Source organism: Pholis gunnellus (assembly GCF_910591455.1).
Source record: "Pholis gunnellus genome assembly, chromosome: 4".
In the NCBI taxonomy this organism is placed as follows: Eukaryota; Metazoa; Chordata; class Actinopteri; order Perciformes; family Pholidae; genus Pholis; species Pholis gunnellus.
The window spans coordinates 17,869,405-17,893,292 of NC_136530.1; the positions used below are offsets into that span (position 1 = coordinate 17,869,405).

Here is a 23,888-nt window from a genome sequence, read left to right on the forward strand (position 1 = left end):
TAGAGTGAAGGAGAGGATGAAGGTGGGGGGGATGTGAGGAGGAGGAGGAGGAGGAGGGAGGGAGATAATGAGAGGCAGGGTGACGAATTGAATGGGTGCAAGAGGAGGAGAGCGTGTCAAGAATCAAGGGGGTTGTTTGCCTGTGGCTGCCTCGTGGTGTGATGTCGTTGAATCTTCTCACTATGTTTTATTACAAAGGACTAAGTGTTGAGGTCTGTATTGTCAGCATGCCAACTAACTTATGTCGACTCGCGGACCACAGCCGGTCCACTCACTGTACATTTTGCATACAGCAGCTTATTTCACCCACAAGTAACGTAGGAGAGCAAAGAAACAGCCTGAGCAAAATGGTGTTTAAAAACAAAAATGATACAACAAAGGGGAAATTGTTTTTTTTTTAGCTTCCTGTGTGGTTCAAATATTATTTTGGGTTTTACTTTTAGTCTAGTCTTTTAGTTGCAGGATAAGTAGCATTTCATGCACATTTTAAGGATTGCCATCTTGCTCCTCTGTCTGCAATAGAACTACCAATATGTAATGAAAAGTGTCTTCCATAACCGCCATTAATACGAATGGACATGTTGGCGCGTAAATCATTTTTTCTCTCATGAAATTTCTCTCATTTTCTAATTTTCCAGCCTGCCTTGCTTTGCACACACCAGAAAGAAAGGAAATAGTCTTGGGCTGCTCACATAGCAATATTTCCCCATTAACACAGTAGATGGTATAATATGAAGCGTTTTACTTTCACAATTAATGTTGCCATCTGTTTTTTTTTTGCTGTCAAGTCGGCTCGCTTTGCATTCATCTGTGTTGCCGTCTGAGAGGGAACATTTAGCTTAGCGATGCAGTATGTACTGCGCTCGGTGTGGCTCCCTGCTGTGATTTAATCAGGTTAGTATGTGAGACTACTGTAGCAGATAAAGCTGATACTGTAGGTTCAGGTGGGGACATGTAGTCATTAGTGGCACCCACATCAGCTGAGGGCTACCTACACACATTCACATGATATAGTTGTCTATTTAATTGCTATTGCTGGCACTGACTGATTTCTCCTGAATGTAGTTATTATTTAAATAGTGGTTAAAACGATACTGCCGCCACCTTCACCCTCACCCTTGGCCTTTACTTGACGTAAGACAATGTTGCCGGTAATTGCTTTCTGTTGCTAACTGCTCACTGCTGCTAACCGTCCCCTGTTGTTGCCAACTATTACAGCTGTTGCAAAGCTGTTTCCTTGTTACTTTTGTTTTTTTTATAATAACCAGAGGCGTGTTTATTTGTTTAGGTTTATTTGTGGCTATTATCTCTTTTTTGATAGGATGGAGAGGAAAAAAAAGGGGAAAAGCATTACAGAAAACAGAGTAAAGCGGGATTTTCATGAATATAAATGACCTGCATCACTATGCAGTGCTAAAGTTGGTGTCTGAGCGGACTATTAATTAAACTCATACCTCCCTCTTTTCACCTCTCTCCTTGTCTGTCTCTCTTTTTGTCTGACAGAGACAGTGATGGATACAAGGACAGCGACAGCTGAGCTTGGCTGGATATCGTTCCCTGCCAACGGAGTAAGAACAATGTGGAGAGCTGCAATGTGCTTGTGTGTAGTCGTACGAATGTGTATACTGTGTACCCTTGGGGAAAGCAGTTTGAGTACACTTTACTGTGCTCTAATATGGAGTCTGTCAAAATCCTAATTACAGTTGCAAGGTGACACCAATTAACCGCTATTGATGCAGAACAGAATGGATTCCAATAGATCAGGGAGGTGTAGCTTACAAGAGTCTGCAAATTAATAGAATAGATCAAATAAAATTGAATAAGAGGAAATTTCATTTCTTGAACTTCTTTGATTGTTTTAAATGCTGGCTTGGCTACTAGCCCGTTACAATAGTGTGGTCTCTGTGTGTGTGTTTGTGTTTGTGTGTGTGTGTTTGAGGTGAGCGGCTCTAATTGTGATGAATGGTTGTCCCTCTTTAAAAAAGAACAAGGTAGCAAGGAGAAAAAAAGCGAATGAGGGTGGGAATTGGGGAGGTAGGAAGCGAGAGAGAGACAAAATGGTAGGGAGGGAAAAAGAAAGTTTAATTTGTGTCAGGTCTTGGTAAACCCATTAATCATTTTGGCCTCCCCTCTCATCCAAACCCCCTGCCCCGTCCTCACACACACACACACACTCACACATTCCCCAGTGGGAGGAAGTGAGCGGCTATGATGAGAACCTCAACACCATCAGGACGTACCAGGTGTGCAACGTGTTTGAGCCCAGCCAGAACAACTGGCTCCTCACGACTTACATCGACCGGCGGGCGGCGCAACGCATCTACGTGGAGATCCGCTTCACCGTACGCGACTGCGCCTCCATCCCCAGCGTCTTGGGCTCCTGCAAAGAGACGTTCAACCTGTACTACCTGGAGACTGAAAGGGCCGTTTCAGAGGGCATCAAAGGGGTGGAGTACTGGGCCAATGCCCCCTTTCTTAAGGTAATGAGTCCAGAAAAGAAGCAAAGTATGTTGTCGGATTATAAATTGGCATTTCAAAGTATAATTTGGATGGTAATCTCAATGTTAAACACCTTGATTTTTTTCATTTAACATGGGAGTGCTAAGTGCTGTAGTACACATGGCCCTAATCAGTTCACCCTGGAGAAAATGTAGCACAGAGGCTAGAAATCTGACACCTGTGCTAATTCAGTATATTGGATTGGAGAACCCATTAGATTATCTGAAAACGTCTCTGTCACAGAGTTTACACCAGGATTTAGTTGTTCATAGCCTCGGAAAAGATGTCATTTTGGAGATACATTGTTTTCACTGGAAAGGGACAATATGCAATCTGAAAGACAACACTGCACAGAATCCAAAAATGTGCTGATAGTCCAGAAGTGGATCACAACAAATGCTGATTTTATTGAACAAAGTCTACAAGGTTCAAACTTTAGTTGTTAGAATTGAACACTTACTGATTGGATGTGTTTTTTCTAGTGCTCTTTGGTAATAATTATCTCTTAAAAATGTCATTTACACAGCCTCATGTGTTTGCGGCTTTTCAATTAACCAAATTGAATCAAGTTTCTGTGTTTCACACCGTTTGTGTTGATGAATCAAAGTGTTGGAAAGCATCCAAGTGTTGGAAATCTCCTAGCAGCCTCCTATCATCAAGGTTCATTGGGTAAATTAATAAATTCTGACTAAATTCTAAAATAATGAATTGATACAGTATGTGGTCATACAGCATTTATCCAATATTATACAGCAGATTCAAACATTACTTAGTGAATCTTAATTAAGAACCAAGAAACAGGGACAGAAGAACCTTAACTAATTCTCTTTCTTTCCTTTGCCATGCCCATCCTTCCCTCTGTCTGTCTCTGTCTGTCTCTGTCACTGTAAGGTGGACACCATCGCAGCAGATGAGAGTTTTTCCCAGGTTGATTTCGGGGGAAGGCTAATGAAGGTGAACACAGAAGTGCGGAGTTTCGGGCCACTGTCCAAAGGCAAAGGCTTCCACTTGGCCTTCCAGGATCTCGGTGCCTGCATGTCCCTGCTGGCTGTCAGAGTATTCTACAAGAAATGCCCCAGTGTGGTGCAAAACTTTGCTTTTTTCCCAGAGGTATGACTGAAAACGGTGGTGCTCTTTTCATCAGACTTTGGTGCAGCATGTATACAGACATTCAAGTATATATATATTTTTTTATGATTCTGATTCTCTGCAGACACTGACTGGAGCAGAGTCCACTTCATTAGTCATCGCTAGAGGAAACTGTATCCCCAACGCTGAGGAGGTGGACGTGCCCATAAAGCTCTACTGTAACGGAGACGGAGAGTGGATGGTACCCATCGGCAGCTGCAGCTGCAAGGCGGGTTATGAACCAGACAATGGCAACGTCTGTCGAGGTAAATCTGTGCATTAATGAGGCTGTGCCAGTCCAAATTGTGCTTGTGAAAAATGAAGAGGCATGTTTGCTGTGTTAATTCTCCTTATTTAAAACATTGTTCTGATGACCTTGCTACAGCAAACACTGTTGCATGCTGCACATAAATTTCGTATTGTTTTGTAGCACAAGCCAATGAGCCGGTATGACAGAAAATCAATATCCAGCAAACAAGCAAACATGCTTCTCATCAACCGTAGCAAACTATAGCAGCAGGAAATATCTCACAAAGCATACAACACAAGCACCACAAGAATCAAACAAATAGTTTCAACCTTAATTCTATAAAAATGTGTGCGTGAAACAAATATGGTATTCAAATTATCTTTTGAACAAAATATTTGCATATCCATTCTCTTTGTTTTTCATTCACTTAGAAAAATGTGCCATATTTAAGTGCTGGCCTGCTTTACAAAATATGGTGGACTATAATGCTGAGTCAATTCTGTTGAAAATGCAATTGTTTTTATTATGTGTAAGTGTGTCATTTCTGGCAGCCCTTGCTGTTTAATCACATGCATGTATACATTTTCAGATGTATTTTTGCCCAAGGGTGCGCTGTTCCATATGTTAATATTAGTAGAAGCAGACTTGGGTGAACATGGCACAGAAATAGCTCCTCTATCTCATTTACGTCCTTTTTATATCTGGCCTCCTTCCCCATTTCCTCTCCAAAGTAGTACCCATCATTTCCTATTCTGCCTGGAGAGTCTCATCCATTTTGTGTGTGCAAGAGAGAGTGTGTGTGTGTGTGTGTGTCTGTGTGTGTGTGTGGGGGGGGGGGGATGTATGTACATATGGTGAAATGATAAGTGAGGGGCCGCTTCATCCCATGTTAATTAGTTTAGCGTGTTCCAGCCAGATTAGTCTACTGCAAATTAGTCCTGAACTGCCAGAGAGTGTCGACAAGATAGAGGGGCATCTGGAAGGAAGGAAGGAAGGAGGGAGGGAGGGAGGGAGGGAAGGAAGGAAGGAAGGAAGGAAGGAAGGAAGGAAGATAAAGAAAGTACAGCAAAGCCCTCTGGAGAGTTGGACTGGCAAGGAAGTAAAAAAAAAAAGACAAACCAAGGACAGAAAGGTAAAAACTGTGAGAGATAAAAGAGATAGAGAACACAGAAGGGACTGATGAATAGTAGTCTATCTATCTCCAGTGAAATGCATTCAATTTGAGCATTGCCTTTGGTGTCAGTGTCTCTTTTGCACAGAAATACTTTTTCTTCATATCATATTTGTGTGCATAGAAAGCCAGAAAAGATTCATGGGAGACAGTGATTACATCTGACAATATTACAGGGCTGTTGATTGCCACTGCAGAAGGAATTACGGCGAAATCTTCCCAGTAATTTTCTGTCGATCTCTTAAAAGATATTGAGCTTGCAATTGTTGCCCTTGAAAAACCAAACCAGAAAGAAGATATGACAAAATATTTTATTGCAATAATAGGTTTCATATCAGTTGATGCGTTGGAATAAATTGTATATTCATGACGGTATAAATTAGTTGCGTTTCAGCTTGAAATTACCTGATAGGAGATTCACAACCTGAAACATGACAAAGAGAATCATACGAGCAGAAAACAGAATATCTAATTAGATCCATAAATTAAAATCCAATTTTAGACAGCACCCATTGGCACCATGTCTTTTGCTATTGTGTGATGTCGTAACGGAGGAAACACTATGATGTTACAGTTTGTTCGTGTTCCTGGTGATGGGTCTAATTGCTGGTGAGACTGCACTTGCTTAATGCTTCAGGTGATGAACTTAGGTCATGGTATTTCCTGTCTATGACGGCACAGCTTTTCCACTTTCTTAACCCATCTGCTTCGTGTCACGTTAAATAGCGTTAGCCGGGCTCTTTCTGATACTGTATCATCCACTGCATGACCAAACAGGACATTGAGTAGTCAGCGTATATCTCCACATTTTGTCCACAATCTTTCCGTGTTGTAACTATGTAGCTGCTGATCTGGGTGCCGACATGAAATAGTTTCCCCATCCAACTTCAGACATCAAAAGAAAGTGGTGTTTTAAGTGACTCAACCACTTTTTCAGTTCCTATAATACTGCTAAATGATTGGTTAGAAACAGCTTTGTTTCTGTGTTGGGATCGGGTTATTTGTAAGTTGTCACGCAATGTAACTTATGGACATTATATCAAAGTTTCTCATTTTCTGACAGAGAAAATGTTCCATTGTGAAAACTGTTCATATTGTTTGTATTGCCCAGCTGTACTAGAAAGGCATACTGGATGCAGACTTGACAGTTTCCACGTACACCTGCCTTGTGTGTTTTATTTAAAGCTTTCGTGCTTAAACGGTGATTTGAGACGTCGTAGGACGGAGCCTGTCCCGCCTGTCTGCATCAAGCTGGCATCTTTTGGGTGTGCTCTTCTGCCAATCAGCTGATAACAAGTTGGCAGGAAACTGGTCTGACTATTGGAACAGATGGTTGTCTTTCTGTGTGTGTGTGTGTGTGTGTGTCAGGCCACAGAGATGGTGTTTATTTTGCACTAAACCAGCATATTATGCAAACCATCCAGCAAAACTGGCTCGACAGTACAATAACTGTGTGTGTGTGTGTGTGTGTGTGTGTGTGTGTGTGCGCAAAGTATAGTAAACATATGTAAATAGACTCTTACTTCAAATGCACCACACTACAAATGTCAGCACTACCATTGAATACACACAAACAACCCCTGCTGTGGACTTCGACAATGAGAGTTTTTTTAAATCTGCAGCCTTTCACCACACACACACACAAACACACACACACACACACACACATGCAAGTCTTAAATAATTGATCAGTGAGTCTGTATGCCAACTTTCGACAATCATCCAGTCATCCACATGGTCGCTGTGTGACTCCACACAGCTGGCTAAAGGCATAGAGGAAAACGGAGGGAATAATCTTTTCCTCTCTCTTTGTACCTTTTTTAACTCTTCCTTTCTTTCTTTCTTTCTTTCTTTATCTTGAATTCTATGTGCTTTGCTATTATGTTTTTGTGTCACCATCCATTCTTAGATTTCTACTATTTGCATGATGGATTTTCTGTCTTGTGAGCTACGTTTTTTATTTTTGTCTGTTCCATCCACACCAAATATGTTACATTAAACTACAAGAATTAGAGTACATGTATCTACTATCTTCTTTTGTAACGGGATTCATAGCTTTTTCCATTAACTGATATTCAGTATCTAAAATGTCAATAACAAACGTTCAACTAGTGCCCCTAGAATGTTACCCTCCAAAGAGTTGATTTCAAACAGTGGTACACGATTGTGTGTGCACGTAAAGGCAAACATTCCGTGCTATTAATTCGCATGTCAATATAATTTTTTGTTGTCTTTGTTAGGAGTACTTTCACACAGTATGTGAATATTATGCAGCAAAAAATCGACATAAATCTTTTGCAGAACGTCAATTTTTTGAACTTTGCATCTGGAATGAAGGCATCAACCAATCCCGTTTTGCAGAACAGATATATTCCAAATGTACAGTATACGTATAGTGTACAACAGCATGGAGGCTCAATAGACTATCAAGGTTGAAAGGAGAAACAAAGTTTGCAAAGGCAGTGCAGATCCACTCCTTCCGTTCTTACCTTTCACACTAAAAGCCCGAGACATCCATGCTGCGTAACCAGAGGCAAATTCAATCAGAGCATTTTGCTAAAAGGAACCTCAATAGAACAGCTTACTGTGTCTCAGGCTAACAACAATGTACCTTAAACAGTCTGATTGGTCCTCTGTCTGCACAAACCTTTAATTGAATCATCACAAATTCCTTATCGCTGCCGGTATGAATACTTTTGATGCAAAATATTTGCTGACGATCTTACATTAATGAATGGCTTTTTAACATATTGGAGGCGGATAACATCTCAATCCCTCTCTTGTCAGACAGCAAATTGGCAGTTTTATTCTCCGACAACGGTACACTACCGTTCATGTGTAACAACATGCACGTATAGTGTTCGTAGAGACAGCGGGACACGGGGTGAGAGAGATAACTGTAGGCCACGGAGAGTCATTTAACAGAGAGGAAGGGAGCGGGACTCGTTGCCATGGTGACACACCCCATGATGCGTACGAGCAAGGTTGTTGAATAAATGACCTCGACAAGCCAGCTGTCTATCTGCCTATTCAAGGCACAAACAGGTAGAGAAAGGTCTGAATATAAAGAAACTAATAGAAAGGGAGACTGACACAGACAGACACGGAGGGAAAGTGTGTCTGACAAACAGGGAGATAAGAGGGAGACGACGGGAAAACTAGCTGAAGATCATTTGAATGAGTGAGATCAAATAATGGCTTGAATTGAATTTCACCCAACACACTTTGCGAACCGGTTTCAAGGGTACGAGACTCTCTGCCTTTCACAGCTATTCACTTTTTTTTTAAAAAAGTATTTTTGGGGGCATTTTTATTAAAGAGAGTTGAGAGATGAAAGGAGGGAATCTAGAGCTGCAGCTGCCGGAGTCAAACTGGGGACATTGCAGTTCATGGTCGCCACTTAACCCCGAAGCTACAGGTGCACCCTACAGTTCTCTACTATTGCAATAGATGATTTCTTAGGCCACTTTGGGGCAGCGGCAACCACAAGCACAAAATGGACTTACTATCGCCTTATAAAGTTGTTCGGGTGAATGTGTTAGCAAACAGTTGCTTTTACAGAGCAACGTTCTTATTCACTTGAAGTCGTGTTTCTGGTGCACACACGTTCAATATCCACTCGCATTTAGCTCCGTCTTTGGTCTCTTCCAACTCCTGAGGGAAATATCTGACTTTAGCTCGTAAATACTCAACTACGTTCACCGGAAGGCTTTTCAGCTAAAACAGCCACATTCTGCGGACGAAAATTGCGGTATGAAAGTGGTGAGAGTAGGAATGGTTATAGTCAGGCTTTTATCAATACTAGTGCTCTTATCGATACTGCCTGTTGGTTTGGTTCCTTATTGATACGCTTGATTATTTTGTGAAATAAAAAGACAATTAATTAGAAAAGAATCGACATTGCTGTAGACTATACTATTTCAATGCCAACAACAAATGTAAATAAATCAATAAATAGTTAAAATATTAAAATGAAGTTCAAACACGCAGCTGCTCCCCTTATTATCTATGTATTAAACAACTCAATATACACTGAAGGCTCATTAGTTGTTACCAAAATCCCTTTGACCCTTTGTCATCTTCCTTGTAGCTTCTAGCGTGATGGGACTTGGTAGAGGGAGGGGGGGGGGATGTGCTGGGTCATTGCTGCAGCCTCAGAATCTACAAAAAGTTCCAGAAACCTTAAAATACAGTCACAGCTAAACATTAGCTAAGCAACAGTTAGACTGTTCTTTTTATCAATCTCCGCATGGCAAAACTAACGTTACCTGCAGTGGACGAGGGTGGTTGTCTGCTCGCCAAACAGTGGGAAACAGTTTTGCAGACTTATGTTCTGCTTGTTATATTGTCTATAAGGTTTTTATAGATTGCTGGTGTAATACCTGTCTTACTTGTGAGGGTTCTATTGCATTTGAGACGACGACAGTTATCAGCATCTCCTCAAGTCAAATGTAGCCACACTTTCCATCTTTTTCTTCTCTCTGCCATGATGTGTGTCTCACACTGCACTGAGCCGGAGTTGGTGTGTGTGTGTGTGTGAGTGTGTGTGTGTGTGTGTGTGACAGAGTAAAGCACAACTCCGCCCCTCGTGTAAAGACAGAGACAGACAGAGAGGAGGATTGCAGGAGGTCGCTGCTTTTTTGTCTTACTCCGTAACTTCCAAAGTAACGATAGTAGAACCGTTAACTCTGGACCTTATCGGCACTCCGGGTAGTTGCTACTGTCTTATCGGTTCCCGTTTAGAACCGAGTTTCGGGGGGAATCCCTAGACATCCCTGGACAGATAAAAAAGGAGCAGAAAGTTCATATTTAATACAAGCTTGATAAAGTCCTGCCATATGATATGGAGTGTACTTCATATCTGAGATGTGAGTAGTTTCTTCAAGCTCTGCGGTTCATGCACAATGTAATATGCAGTAAAAAAAAAATGGGGGCAGAGCACAGCATCCTCCATTGTAAGTCATGTTAGAACAAAAGAATCAGCAAGGCCAAGAAATAACATGAGCGTTTCAGTAAGGAGAACACAATAGAGCAGTGCTGCAGAAATAGTGATATTGAGAGGGAAGAATAACAGCATTTATTTTGTTCCCCTCATCATCCTCAGCTCGATTTCTTAGTCTTTTCTATTTGAGTTTCCGTCTTTGTTTTTTCCTGACCCGTAAACCCTTTAATGTTTGATTAAGTGACACTTTGAGGCTCTCAGCTCGCTGGCACTTTGTCTAATTTACCTCTTCCCCTCAATTCCAGTTATCATTTGGGCTCCAGTTTGTACAGACTCCGTAAAAGCCTGCATGTGCAATCCTCGTCTGCCCGCCACCATAAATCTGTGTAACATTTGCATTTTGGTCTTACAGCATCTAAAGCATCTCCGAGATAAAGTGAACATTCATTACAGCGGAGGAAGTGCTAAAGATTAATCAAACCTGGAAACAAGTAACATTAAAAAAACTCATTTGGTTTTTCCCTCAGCCTTTTGGCAGAGCTTTCGTTTCAGTCTAATTTCTCATTTCACACTTCTGTTTCCCTGTTCTACTTTCTATTCTACTTGTAGTCATAATTCAGAATGTGTTTGTCCTCATCAGAAAAGGCACTTATGAAATCCTATGTGTTAATTAAAAGCAGGTGTCCTTCTGGGGTGCAAAGTACTCTCACTTAATGTGATATATTTAACTTAAGATGTTTGACCATGTCACGATGTTGCATTTCATTTGTTTAGTGAATCTTTTTCTACTTTTGCTTTAAACTAGATGTAAGACATTTATTTAGAATTGGCTGCCGGTCACGCAGTCAGTTGTACTGGTGCTGCGGAGGTGGCTGTGTTTTTGCACAAATTGGAGCTTTGAGGTGTTTAATTTACCCAAACTACTATCAAAATGCCTCGGACAAGAAACGTAAGATTAAGCAATCTAGCCTAAAAAGTGAGTTTGAACTCTTCTATACCTGAATAGATGAACAGTTGCTGTTCTTGGGTTTTACTTAAGATTCAAACCTAGATTTATTGATTTATTGATTTATTGATTTATTGATTGATTGATTGATTGATTGATTGATTGATTGTAGCTGCTCTGAAAGTTTTTTATTCATCTATTTATTATTTAATATTTGTAAACTGTTTTGGCTTGGACTTGCTTGAAAAACAGTTTTCCTGATCTCAAGAGACCCTTCTAGTAAAAAAAAAAAAAAGGTTGAATAAATATTACCAGCAAACAGTTCCAGAAAACATCTTTGAGGCAAGAGAGACGTGACATTTAACAGCAGCACTATTACTAACATGCTGTGATTAATTTGATCAAAGAGATGGTAAAATTGATACAGATGGCTACATTTAACCGGAACAGTAGCAGCCATGATTCTGGTCTGTGACATTATGTTCAGACAAAGGTCTAATAATAAAAAATGAATGCCAAAAATTAAAAATGCAATGGTACTTTCAGCAGACCAGCTGGAAAAAAGGGGATGATGTATACATAGGTGGCATCCCAGAAACTAAAAATACAGGGCGTGGTGTGAATTGGCAGTTGTGTAACAGATGGGTATTAAATGCACATGATTCAGTGGGGGGTACCTACAAAAGGCGTGTGTAAATGGGCGCTGTTCTTCCTCAAATTCAAGGAAGCAGAGGGACACATAACAAGACCTGCTGGCATTCACATTTAATGAACTGAAAGGGAGGGCCTTCATACAGCCTACTAAACACTGTCGATGAGAGACAGGCAGCTCTTTACATTCTCTACACAAGTGACACACCGACTCCAACCTCTATTCCTGGGCTTGTCTTATTCCAGTGGAGTTCAGTTCAGTCATTAATATCCCAGATGGGAAACTTGATTTGCACTCAGGTGCACACGATAAAAAACACAGGTACAAAACAAAAATAAAAACAGCAATATGCTAATGTGGTGCAAATGATGATAGTCCATAAAGGTGTATGAAAGCATGCTGTGCGCTCAGAAGATGAATAACAGTTGTATAAAGGGAAACATCATCTTTAAGAATTCATATATGCGTTTCATGTCACAAAGAATAATTCAATAATATTTATGGATAAACAACTATGACCCAGTTAAAGGAGCCAGATAAATGAAACTATAGTCTACAAGGAAGATAAACAGTGTGACACTGTGAATGTACACCAAATGTTTTTGTGTATCTTGTTAAGATGATGTGCTGCTCTTCCCAGAAAATCCCCCTCTGTGCTTTGTCAACCTTATACCACCAGTAATAACTCCATCTCTCTGCAACAAAGTTTGCCAAATGTCTTGCAATCAAGACAAACAAAAGGCGCAAACAGATCGTTTATTTGTTGTGTTTCATTCATGTCCATGGTTATTGAGTGTTTAATGTTTTACCTCTCTCTCTCTCTCTCTCTCTCTGTCTTTCTCCTCAGCTTGCCCTCAGGGCACCTTTAAGTCGTTCCAGGGGGTAGGATTGTGTCAGCAATGTCCGCTCAACAGTCGCTCTACCATCGAGGCCGCCACGATCTGCGGTTGTCGCAGCGGCTATTACCGCGGAGACATGGACAAAGCGGAGGACGTGTGCACCAGTGAGTCTGTCTTTCTCTGTCGAACAAACGCACACAAAGAACAAAAATACATACTCAATAAACCTTTCAGGAGCATAGCTGAGTGTGGTTGTGCCTCAGGGTGACCGAGACAGGTTTGTGAAGGCAGATTTTTGGACTGAAGTTACCAATAGCTGACATATTACCACAAAACAGCCGGTGACATCACTGACAGTCCAATATCTCATTATTGAATTAAAGGCCAATATCTGCTTTGATTTATTATTCCAACCCTAATTTCATGCACCTCATTCAGAGCTGGTGTGCCGTAATGTTCCCGTCCTTGTTTGGGGATTTGGGGAGCAGTAAGTAATAACACTGCCACACTCCTCAGGCTTTTCATTGAAGTGAATATGTGTTTAGTGTGTCAAAGAGGCGATGTTGCTATGCAAGACGAGGCACAGAGTTTGAAAAACGCTGCCTCTCTGTTCCACAGAGAGATGGTGTAAGTAGGTTGAGACATGAATCATTTTCGACTGTCTCTGTAGCTAGTCTCAAACTGTGAAACTGTGTGTTTATAGTCTGGGTGTGTCGGTACATGCCCATGTTTGTGCGCGCCCTGGTGACCTGAATAAAACTTAATGTTTTTCAAGGCTATAAAAAGCTCTGGTTCATTCATGGGCGGATCATTATTTTTCTGTCTTACATTCATGAATGAATTTGCAACATTCTGCAAGGAGAATGTATAACAGGTAACCCGAAAACTGTGTGCTGCAGTGTCAAAACGTGTGCAACGTTCAAATTATGAAAGTGAATATTGGCGACCATTTTGTTTCTCCACTTTAGAGAACTAGTTTTGATCTCTGTCTACTGTTGGGATCTGGCAGGAGCAGGTTTGGTTATTAGCAAGTATGACAACTAAACGATTGACATTAATACAATTATTATTATCAATACAATTATTAACATATATTAATAATAGGCGATCTCCCTGTGATCAGGGACCAATAACCAAACTTGCCTCCACCCGGGTCTCAACATAGTACGGTGCTAACAACACGAAGAGTGCAAGCAACGAATATGAGCGGCAGCCTGGTGTTGTAGGCTAGCCTTTGGAGCACACACACATGGGCTTGCATGCGCTAAAAGCACCTGCAGACGGGCCGGCTACATAAACAAAGCACAGAGAAGCTCAGATTACAACACACAAAGAGGAAGAATGACGAACGGTAGAAACGGGATGAAAAAGAGACATATTGTACCTTATGAGGGGCAATAGTTACTGCTTGGCATCGATGTTTCATTCACTTTTTAATAGGGGACTAACTATTAACTAAATTCCTGGATTCACTTACTGACACACAGATGTGTTTGGTTACCAGATTTGCTTGAGTAAGTGTAGCCTATAGTGCAGCGTTTATACTGTAATGACCACCCTATTTTAGACAGTTCCTGAGTTTATCTCTTGACGTCATGCTGAAATGACTCATCTGCTATCACACAATCCTGTGGTTGGTTTGCTCTGTGCTAATACCACAAACTGCACCTGAAGCAGTTTGCAAGAACCAACCTTTGAGGCAATCTTACTCTTTGTAAGTTGTCCCAAAGTTTGATTGATAGTTTCCTCTCCAGTCTATATGAATTGAACCAACAGCTCAAATGCTAACAGAGGTTAGGTGTGAAAATAGGCTTTGAGGCACAGTAAGCAATGTTGTTTTAAAAATAGTGACATAATGATCCATGAGAAAATCCATAGAGGCAGTAAATGATGTGATTTGTCATCAATAGATTCCAGTTCAGAAGGATTAAAGTTATTATTATTTGAATGTTATTATATTGGGGCTACATGCTGCAATATTTTCAATAGTTTTTGTTCCTTTACTGTTATTGCAATCAAACCATGTCAATACTGATGATCTATTGCAGTATATTACAGAGGGGAAAATATTTTGCCTCAGTAGTTATGGATCAATTTCTGAGGTTATCCTTTTCTGACAACAGAGAAATCGCATGAAAAGCCTCACCTCAACCAAGCAGCAGCACGTTGTCAAATTGATGCTGACAGATGGAAAAAAGAAAAATCAACTTTTCCAGTGAAAAGGTGTCGGGTGTCACCTTACTCAGCCTACACAGCTTTCTGAATTAACTTGATTCTTTCAATTTAAGGGAAAAAACAAACTCAGTCACAAGTTTTTTTTCAAACAAAAGCACTGGAAAAGAAGGGTTAGACTTTAACAATAGGAAAGAGCTTCAAATTATTTTTATTTGGTAAAAAAATCCGATATAAAATCTGATCAGTGAGATGGAAGCGTGGAGCGCAGTGTGCGAATAAGCTGCCTGACGGAAAATCATTCCCTTAGCTTGCCTCATTGACCGCAGGTACGGAGGACGTGTGTGTGTGTGTGTGTATGTGTGTGTCTAGTGTATCTGTGTGTTGTTTTTTGTGAAGTGCATTTTTGTGTCGGATTGATACTGAACAGACACTTTTAAGACAGTGAGGAAGCAGAGTGGTTGTGCATAGACGGCATTACAGCTAACCCTTTGAAGTGCAGCGGTTTCTATTGTTGCTGGAGTTTGAAATGATCATTACACCTTTTCTTACTTGTTTAGCATTTGAATGTTTACTGTATTTGCTGTGAACTCTGTGGATTTCTGACACTGTAAAATATTCTTTTATTTATGCTATTGACATCAAAAGTAAGATTTGAGTTAATATCGGTGTCGATTATTGTGAGTATGATTAAAATGCACAGTTTCTATCTCTGTTTATAAAATGGTACTACTTTAGATTTTCAACCTGTCACTGATTGTTTGCACTTTGATTCTGCAGTGTAGGTGTAATACACACATATTCATATTCCACAGGGCTATATTAGACGTTTCTCATGACTCTTTGATTTAACATAAGCCAGGGTTGAATACCCATTTCATTTCTTGTTCCAGCATGTCTTGTGGATGTGTCTGTCTGGGTCTTGGGTCTGTGTGATGTGTGTGAACAGTCGAGAAGTGAACCCGCTAGGTTTAACCTTGTGAAAACTCTGGGTGTGCGTTTAAGACTCACTATAACACCCTAAAAGCCAGAGTTTCTCCTCAGATCAAAGGGATGAGCTGACAGAAAAGAGAGGGAACCACCAAGAGAGAGACACTGACTGACTGAGTGAAGAGTGACAGATAAAAAGATTCTTTGGCTGGCGGTGAGCTGTTAGGTCACCTTCTGACTGTTAGCGACAGGGTTCGCTGAATTATTACAGCACTGACTGCCAGTAAGGTGAAAGTAAAGTAATCACCCTCATATTCCTCCACAGCGATGTGTCAGCGCTAAAGAAAAGTCTGACTCCACACATTATCATTCTGGTTTGGGGGAAAAAAAATGCCCTGCTGTGTTTATGATTGTTTTGAAGAAATACAATAGTCTTAGGCGACACTAGGCCCACAATGCAGCAGTAGATGCCGACTGAAATTGGCGACCAATGGCGGGGTTTTAACCAAAGTTTACATCGGGTGAGTCAGACTAGAAGAAATGTCCTGTTGTTGTTTCTCTTTTCTAGAACTTTTTCTATGGCCAGGAGTGTGTACCACTGTCCGCACTTTAATGCAGAAAATAATCCTGGTAAATAGTGAATTAAGGCTTCCACAAATACACGATTGATGGAGCCAAGGCGATATGGAGAAAATCAAATATCACAATATTTTTGACGGAATACCTCAACTATTGTTATATAATATAATATTGTAGGGTTGACTTTTTACAAAAAAAAAATAGAGAGGAAATGACTGAAATGCTTCCTTTTAAACCAGGAAAAGACAACACTCATGCCATATTGCAATATTACATCCAAAATCTGGTCTCATATCACAATATCGAACTAATATTGATATATTGCCCAACCCCTTTCTGTTGCAGCCCCAAGGGGTGTAAGAAGTATTTAGCTTCTTTAGATTAATTCATGTTTTGTATGAATAATTGAGGGTGCAGCTTATGATAATATCCGTATTAAAGAATTGTTTGAAAGTTGAAGAATAATCATTTATTAAGATTGTTGTCCTTTTCATTTTCTGTGGACCGACTAACTGTTTTTGTTCTATTGTCAAATCTTTATTTAAAAATGAGCTAGTAACTACTGCCATTAAATAAATAATAAACAAAGTGGCGCCTCAAATGTTTTGGAGGTTAGTCAGTAATGCTGTGTTTCTTCTTTGTCAGCTTCAATTTAAAAGTTTATTTGTATATCTTATCATGAGCCATGGGACACAAACTGTACTGTGTTTGTTAGTTTGTTGAATTTTTCACATTAGTTCGATAATGGGCCAGACTTGCTTGTGGAAAATATTGTGGGCAAAATGACTGATACTCAAGCTTTTGATGCGCTGCTTATACAACAGCTTGCTTAGCTATAAAATACCAGACATCCTGTGATAGTAAAAAAAAATAATGTCCATATGTAAGCCATTAGTAGGCACTGCTTAATGAAAAAACATATTTTCTCAAGTGCTTACCGTAATGAGGTTTGATAGCATCCAGGTGTGGCGCAGTAATTCACTTTAAGTTGACAGACTGACACAAACTCTGCAAAAATGTTGTCAAACCCGCAACGTGCAATTATCTTTCTCCAGGCGTCCCTTCAGCTCCTCGCAACGTGGTCTCAGTCGTCAACCAGACATCGGTGCAGCTGGAGTGGCACCCGCCACGGGACATCGGGCACCGTGACGACCTGTCGTATAACGTCGTGTGCCGGCGGTGCCACAGCAGCGAGCGCCGGGCGTGTCAGCCGTGTGACGACAGCGTGGCCTTCGTTTCGGGCAAGCAAGGGTTAAAGGAAACGAGAGTGGCGATCAGCAAGTTGCGAGCCCACACATCGTACACCTTCGAGATACAGGTTTGTCCACTGAAGATCCTTCCTGAAGCTTCATTTATTCAACATGCATGCTGTACAGTCTTCATTTCGACTATCACACGGTTACTACCTGTAGGCTTGAAATGTGTGTTGAAAGTCAACGTGTTCTTTCTGTACTTGGATCAATTCTTGTGTTAATATGCAAGTAGATGTCAGATATTCACTGTGGTGCTCAAGGATACTGAGGCTACATAGTTGCGTGCTGACATGGAGGCTTTTATGCACAGTTTCCAGTTATATTATGTTCCATCAAACTTCAAGGCCACTGATGCAATATAAAGCCAGTACGATGGTGAACCTTCAATCTGCTGCTATTGGCCGCCTTTACCATCAAGGCTGGGTGTCCAAATCAAGGTCACCAATGTTGTAATTGCTAAGGGAAGGAAGTGTGATACTTTACTTCCCCCATTCAGTCCTGGATTGGGAAATCTCTCATAGTCAGCGAATGTAAATGTGGCCAAATCTTTTGTCAAAGTCTGATGGACCTATTAATAATAAACAAGTTATTTTTGTAGGAATGCATGGGTTGATCCATTTTAAATGCAGTCTGTTGTGGGACGGGCGGATCAATAATGATGAATGAATGAATGACTTAAACAATGACCACATTGTGAAAGTATTGATTGTTATTCAATGTGCTCACTGAAAGCAGTCACTGTTGAAGACTGCTGAATATCCATGGAGATATCAATCAAAAATGTAATTATCCAACAAGTGAAAACACTGATAACCAACTGCTTTTAACAAAATGAATGGTGCCATCAAAGTTAGGACTTTTACCTCCCAAAGTAGTTTTTGATAGTAGAATTATTTATGTATCTAGGAAATAGTCACTAGTGAAATGTAGAAACATTTTTAAATATTGGCAATAGTGATATTTTTTTAATCTTCAGAATCTCAAGGAAAGAAAAGACACAAAATAAAATGTGAAATGAGAAAGAAAGAAAGAAAACAACATAGAATTAGAGCTTGGAGTAAGCCATTAAGCTAGCGTCACTAATTATTACGTCTTTGTTTAATGACTTGCTGTGACTGAAGACATTGTTTTGGCCGTCAAAATGATTAACTAAGCTCATGACAAACAATATCAGGCAGCTAATTAGGTGTTTTATAAAATGCACTCGGAACCTGTTAACTGTGTCTTTGTGTTGGCAAGATGAGACAGACGGTGAGACTTTACAGTTTGATAAAGACATTGGCAGCGCTTCTATACTGAAATTGAAACCATCTCATTGTTGCTGTTAAATTTACTTTTTGTTGAATCCCTCCCCTGAACAGCGACTGTCTAATCATAGCTTAGCAGTGTTAGACTCTGTCTGGTTCTTTAAAACTTAACCACTTATCATTATGTTTAAAAACAATCTCATTCTAAAAGCATTTTGCTCGTCATATTTAAAAAAAATTGTTTTTGAAAACTGCAAAACAATAAAACTTAAATAAGCAAAGGAAATAAGTTTGATATTACATTTCCTTATCATACTTATAATTGTAGAACTATAGCGTTACAGTGAAATACAAGAACAATGCTGTTTCTTTATTTCCTTGTATCATCAACGGGACATGCAGCTTTAGCCTTATTCTTTTAGCACAATTGTAATGAATATGTCCTTTGAGTTCATATTTAAGATCCATTTATGGTGCCATGCCATTGTTCAGACGGCCCATTATTCTGAAACCTAATATTCCCAAAAGTGTCCAAATCGACCAAAATCCAATGTTTCTGACAGCCTGTTGTACCAAAAACAAAACGCGGAGTCCTGAAATAATGGGCTGTCGGAACAATGGACAGTCCCCCCATTTACACTGGTCTCCTTTTACAACCAGTCCATCAGTATGTCAATGAGTTTTTAACCAACTGAATTGTTTGTTCAGCTAAAATCAGTTGCTGGTTAGAAATGAGAAGCATGCTTTTGTCTACCTCTGTCTGAAATCAAGTGCCTATTTATAGAATTACTGAGAGTTGTGAGTGTGATATCTGCCACCGGTAACATTGTAAAATGCACATGTGCCGGCCTAGCAACAGCAAATATGGGGGTTAATGTCTGTCGGGTGGAATAGCTGACCATTACACTTTTTACTCCACAGGCAGTCAACGGAGTCTCCAACAAGAACCCTTATCCCGCCCAGCAACTGTCAATCAACATTACAACCAATCAGGCCGGTGAGTGGGGAGTGCAAATGCTGTGTGCATGTACGTGCACGCATCTGTGTATGTGTGTGTGTAAGCACACCCTGGGGCACAGTGGATTAAGCGAGGGAGGGATGGCATGGGGGGATAAAGGAAATTGAGCTACAGCTTTTTAATTCATAAAACATGTTATAAGCGTGTCATCTCTGTCTCTGTATCTCTCTATCTCTCACCCGTTATCTGTCTTTCCTGCACATCCACAGCTTTCATCCTGTTTTCCTCTTTCCCCTCTGCCGCTCTCTCTCTTTCTCTCTGTTCTCTTTCTCTCGCCTTCATCCCCTCTCCCCGCCCTCCCCCCTATGTCCCCCTTCTCTCCGTCTCTGACAGTGTAATTCTTAGAGACTATAAAGTGAGCCGAGTTACCGCTCCATCAATACTTTATAGAGACAGACACAAGTGATATTTTCACCGCTACCCAAATTTAGATTTAAAAGCCGCTTTGCTCTGATGGAAAACACATCATTTACCTCATCTACAGCAACCCAGGCTCATTCCTAATCGAAACATGATCCATTGTCACCCGGCCGCTTTCTGAGCGCATTTTTTTACCACTGCCGGGTGCAAAACTCTCTTATCCCTGAAATCTTTTAGTACTCAACAAAAACTGATTTATTTTCAGGTTGACTGCATTGGAGGGGGAGGGGGGGGGGGGGGTACATTATACAATAGGTTTTAGCGTATTTCATAGGACCTTAGAATATGAAACTCACTCGACATGTAGAGAACCCTGTAATAAATGTCAATTGTGGCAATATTAAAAATGACTGTGAGCTTTCCAGGTACAGCGCGCTCACTCTGTCAAATTATGACCACAGAGGGAGATGGCTCATGAGGTATCACAGCATTTACTGAGGATTATGGCGGCCCCGTGGTGTCCTGATGACTCAGCTGTGTAAGATGGATACATTCACAGCATAACTTTGATCAATTTGATACTAGTTACTTCCCCTCTTCACTGTATGCTGTGACGTGAAGTACAAATGTGATGAAAACCATCCCATAAAAAGATCTGGGAGGCAAAACCATGAAATACATTATAGCCATGAGCTACTGGTTCCTAGAATTATGGGTGAAAATGTGTTGCAGACATAACTCTTGCTTTCCAATCAGTGACAAGTGCAGTAATTTGTTTTCATGAGCCTGACTTGAGGAAACATTTTTTCCCCTTTTGGGTGTAAATAATCGTCGGCAATATGTCATTACATTACACACAATATTTCCATATTTATGGAGTTTAAGCATGCTTGCGAATCTTATTACAACTATAGATAATTGATTGTGTGTACTTGCGGTGTGTGTTTTTTAACAGCTCCCTCTCTAGTTCCCATAATGCACCAAGTGAGCTCAACGAGCCGCAGTTTCTCGTTGTCATGGCCACCGCCCGAGCAGCCCAACGGAATTATCCTCGACTACGAGATACGATACTTTGACAAGGTAGAGTGGGGTGATAAATGTCTGTGAGTGTTTTTGTGTCCGTCTGCTTTTTGGTGTTATGGTCACAGACGGTAATCCATTAGAGTCGATAAAACAGGCCAATCAATACCGGCTACATCGAAGTCATCTGTTATCAGGACTCACTGATATGCAGCAACAGTCTCACTGCTTCAAACACTGTCAAACACTTCAGCTGTAAGAGAAGTGAACCTCCTTGCATGCTGTCTCGCTCAGTGCTGGAATGGTCATCTTCATCAGGTATATGGACAAGAGATCACAGTTCATTATGCGTGCTCAGAAAAAATGGTTAAATTAACCAATTCATTACATTATGAATCACATGACAAGAAAAGAATTAGGTCAGTTGGTGAATAGAACACCTTGAAAAAGCATGCACATTTGTGTTGGTCCTGGATTGATCAATGCATATTGCATGGAGCCTGTAGTTCTACTGATCTGGTTGTACAGGGATGGAGAGCCTCTCTTTATTCCACCACACATCAATGGGTGATCGTAGTCATGCAGCAATCTATTCATTAATACGTGGCTACAGCGGGATTCTGTTGACTGTAAGACTACATCACTCCAACTACACTGTGAAAGAAACGTGTATTCATTTATTGACTCTACAAAACTGTGTATGTTTCTCTCATGAACAACTGATGTAGTTTGAGGTGCCAACGTTTCATAAGCTGTAACACACAATATGGAATTGAATTAGGATCTGTTGGATCTGGACGATCCAATTAAAACCATTTTATTGGTCAAGTAACTCATCTTGTGTGACTTGTGAAGGTCACATTTTAATCAGAAGACGGAAAAAACCCCGATTATGGGCAATGATATAGACGTACATAAATTAAACCAAAAACATTTACTTCTGTACATCCTAGTTGTATTATTAAATATGTTGATGACTGCAGGAGATGAAACTATACGTTTTATAGCCGTTTTGTATAAATATAAGTCTTTATATAAGAACAGCTTGGATGCAGTTCTTCACTGTAGGCTCTTCGTGATGATGGTTGCACATATTCCAAAGTGCATAGGGAGGAATGTTAACAGTGTTTGTGGACTGAAGCTACTAATGTTGCTGTATTGTTTGTTGAGTGAAATTTCAACGCACTATATTGACTTTGGTGTCTCATTATGTGCCAGAAGTAAAGCTAACCGATTGGTTAGCTTTACTTATGAAGCGTAGAGTCTTTCCTCCCAAATAGAGAGACTCACCACCACAGAGAGTAGCACATCTCTGCAGGAAACCGTCCATTCATCCGGGCTCGGCTGTTTGTCTCAAGTTGCTGAGGTGGAAGGGAAACAATAGATATCCGAAATGATTAGTTTTATTCTCTTTGCAATTGACAATGCTCAGCAGATTCTTTTTAATTTATTTAATCTTTATTTAATCAGGCGGTCTCATTGAGATTAACATTTTTTTGCTTCACAAGAACCATTAACAAGAACACAATCAGCAGAACAGAAGGAACACAACTACACGACACAATAATCAGGAATTTAAAACAATTATAATAATTAAACATCAGATAATGAAGCTTTAAAACCTCCAAGGTCAATGTAAGGACAGTTTGCACAAAAGGTTAAAAAGGTGCTTAGTACCTGAAACCAGTTCTGCCAACATTGGTGCACACTTGAGGGATAGCCAAGGCTAAAGGTAGATACTGGATTGTGTACTGTACCAGATTTAAATGAGTGAAGAGAAGTGAGGTGGTTTGGAAGCTTTATAGATAAAGAACATGAGACGGCTATTTCTTCTTGACTGTCTTTAACAGCTGAAGCGTTGATGAGGCAGCATAACAATACAGAATATCTCCATAGTCAAAGACAGACATGAAGGTTTAATTCTAAAGTAAAAGTTTGATTTTTTAATTATTGAGTCAAGTGTTGAATATAAATCTTGAATGACTGCTAGCAAGCCAAGTCTTAGGCTTACTGCCATTATGTCCTTCTACCAAACTCTTTGGAAGTTAGCTTCATCCTTCCCACCTTGGACCGCTGTGCAAGAGGCACTTCTCCATCCATCCATTTCTCTCTGCTTCTCCGGGGCCGGTTTAAGTAGTCCAGACCTCCCTCTCCCCAGATACGTCTTCCAACTCCTCCTGGAGGATCCCGAGGCTTTCTCAAGTCATGTGAGATATATATATAATGCCTTCAGCGTGTTCTGGGTCTTCCCTGGGGTTATCTTTCAGTTTGACGTGCCCAGAAAACCTCCAAAGTGAGGCGCCCAGGAGGCATTCCTAACAGCTGCCCAAACCACCTCGACTGGTTCATTTTTAATGCACAGGAACAGCGACTCTGCTCTGATCTCCCTCCAGATGTGTGAGCGCCTTACCCTATCTGTAAGGGCTTGTTTTTTTTTGTGTTTTACAAAAGAGATTAAACTGTGAATGTGATGATGAAAATGTCACTCCACTGCTTTTTGCTGTGTATATCAGCACCTTGAGAGCACAGGAAGATCTTTCTATCCCCCGAGCTGAATCACTTAAAGACAAGAAGACACATTTATTCGCTGGTGGATGCTTCTGAAATCAAAACTACTCTGCTCTGTAAGAGTGTCTGACTGAAGCCTCCAGCTGTCCTGTAGTGGACAAGGTCCTAGCGTGTATCAACCAGGAGACTGAGACATAAAACGCTTCACTGCAAGAGTCCAATGATCAATAGCCTGCACAAACCCGGGGCACCCATGACGGCCTCTGATTCAGGGGTGAAACATGCAGGACATGATTGCTTTCCCAATAGAGACTGCTGCTCCAGGACAGGACAAAACTCCAAAGAAAGGACATATCTTGTCTTCTTTATAATTC

The 23,888-nt window shown here is 40.6% G+C and overlaps 1 protein-coding gene across 1 annotated transcript in view; it reads left to right on the plus strand.

Annotated features, from left to right (window-relative positions):
- LOC306694888 (ephrin type-B receptor 1-like) overlaps positions 1-23,888 on the plus strand; it is a gene marked incomplete at both ends in the record, with an annotated part of 76,318 nt that overhangs the window by 28,505 nt on the left and 23,925 nt on the right. The window contains 8 exons of the mRNA XM_079157932.1: positions 1,504-1,568; positions 2,190-2,480; positions 3,391-3,609; positions 3,713-3,893; positions 12,436-12,591; positions 17,164-17,426; positions 19,530-19,605; positions 20,942-21,066. Coding sequence (XP_079014058.1) covers positions 1,504-1,568; positions 2,190-2,480; positions 3,391-3,609; positions 3,713-3,893; positions 12,436-12,591; positions 17,164-17,426; positions 19,530-19,605; positions 20,942-21,066 — 1,376 coding nt within the window. The remainder of the gene's footprint in view (positions 1-1,503; positions 1,569-2,189; positions 2,481-3,390; positions 3,610-3,712; positions 3,894-12,435; positions 12,592-17,163; positions 17,427-19,529; positions 19,606-20,941; positions 21,067-23,888) is intronic.